Source organism: Myotis davidii, unplaced genomic scaffold (genome assembly GCF_000327345.1).
Source record: "Myotis davidii unplaced genomic scaffold, ASM32734v1 scaffold204, whole genome shotgun sequence".
NCBI classification, from domain to species: domain Eukaryota; kingdom Metazoa; phylum Chordata; class Mammalia; order Chiroptera; family Vespertilionidae; genus Myotis; species Myotis davidii.
In genome coordinates this window covers 3,342,438-3,344,119 of record NW_006299715.1, presented here as the reverse complement: position 1 = coordinate 3,344,119, position 1,682 = coordinate 3,342,438, and the positions used below count along the sequence as shown (strand labels likewise).

The following is a 1,682-nucleotide window of genomic DNA, read 5'->3' as shown; positions in this document are numbered from 1 at the left end:
ATAAAAAAATATGTTTTTTTCATTTTTAGAGAGAGAGAGAGAGAGAGAGAGAGAGAGAGAGAGAGAGAGAGAGAAAGATTGATGTAAAAAAAACACCACATTGACTGGTTGCCTCCAGCACCTACACGTGGGGAGCGAACTGCAACCCTTCAGTGTGCAGGCTGATGCTCTTATCTCTGAGCAGCACCCGCCAGGGCAAGACAAGTCTAAGTTCTTATTGGCTTACAATGGACTTATGGGAAGTCTAGGTTCTTTTTGGCTTCTCAATCATGATTTGATCCTTCATCAATGAAGAGCAGCCCAGTAGGACTTCAAGTTAGACAGAATGTAAACTCCATGAGGGCACAGGGTTTTATTCACTGCTGCATCCCCAGGGACCAGAGGAACAGTACATATTTGCTGCATGAGTGAATAAGCAATAAGCAAATGTAGCATGATTGGTTTTATCTGGAGTTTTGATGTGGTTTTATGTGGTGTTTTGATGTGGTTTTATCTGGTGTTCCTTCAGGCTTCTTGAATTGCTCTTGGAAACAGCGTCCTGTCTTTTTCTGCCTCTGTGGTCTCCAGCAAGTGAGTCCTGGAGCCAAGAGAGAAGCAAGGTTTGGGAGGAATAAGGTCTCCTCTGGTTGGAGGGCTCCAGCCTCCCAGGTGGAGACAGCTTTCCTTCTGTGCACTAGCCAGTGTTAATCATATTTTGTACACAACGAGTTAGAAATTGCAGAACTCCATGAGACGGAGGATTTGATTCGTGGTTATAATCTACAATTGCCACTTTCATTCTGAAATTCTTTAGAATTCTATGTGCTTCAGCCAAGCCGGACGCAGCTGCAGGTGGTACCTTAGAACAGCTGTGTCAGAATTCAGGGCAAGATGACAAGTAGAGGCACCCCAGAGTGACCTCAGAGCTGCCCAGCAGTTCATGCTTGTTGCGGGCCTAACTCCCTTGCTCCCAAACATGTGTGATGTGAGTGCACGGCCCACACAAGCACAGACTCAGGGGTATCTCAGCCACCGCTCACCTCTGTAATTATTTTCACTTTTTCTTCCTTGGGATCCATTCTGCTGTGATGGCTCCTGCCTGCCAGGCAAAGAACAAAGAGTCAGGCTTCTGGACATCAGTGCAACAGCTTTCTTGTTATTGGTAAGTAGGAAGCTGACCCCCGTGGTTAGAGAAATGCTTGAACTGAGTAGGTGTCCTGTTCACAAGGAATCGGTTCCTGCAGACCCAGGACTGGTGGGAATGAGCCCTTGAGGAACAGGAGGGATGCCAGACCTTTGTCCCCATTAACCTGGGACTGTGATCAGGACAATTTCTCCCTTTCACCAGGACAGTCACTTCTTTCTGCTCTATCGTCTCATTGCTATCAGTGTACAAAGTGCTGAAACTGCCCCCCTTCCTTAAAAAGAAGCTCTCTGGACCTTATGTTTCTTTATAGCCACCACTCAACTTTTCCACCCTCTAGGAACACTCCTCAAACCCTCTCTTTCCAACCAGTTCTTGGAGCTCAGCCTTCCTGAAACGGTTCCTGCAGGGTCTCCAATGACTTTGTGCTGCCACATCTCACCATCTGTCCTCAGTCCTCATCTTATATGACCCGACAGAGCCATGTAGTAATGACAGTGACCCACTGCTTTCTTTCTCTTGAAATATTTTCTTCATGCGGCTTCTGGGACATGTTTCT

General features: G+C 46.7%; 1 protein-coding gene across 8 annotated transcripts in view; it reads right to left on the bottom strand.

Annotated features, from left to right (window-relative positions):
* The window catches only part of CC2D2A (coiled-coil and C2 domain containing 2A), an 81,551-nt gene that overhangs the window by 74,599 nt on the left and 5,270 nt on the right, over window positions 1–1,682 (bottom strand). For all 8 annotated transcript variants that reach the window (XM_015571850.1, XM_015571853.1, XM_015571851.1 and 5 more), the window contains exon 2: window positions 1,020–1,078. In XM_015571850.1, coding sequence (XP_015427336.1) covers window positions 1,020–1,058 — 39 coding nt within the window. In that variant the 5' untranslated portion in view covers window positions 1,059–1,078. The remainder of the gene's footprint in view (window positions 1–1,019; window positions 1,079–1,682) is intronic.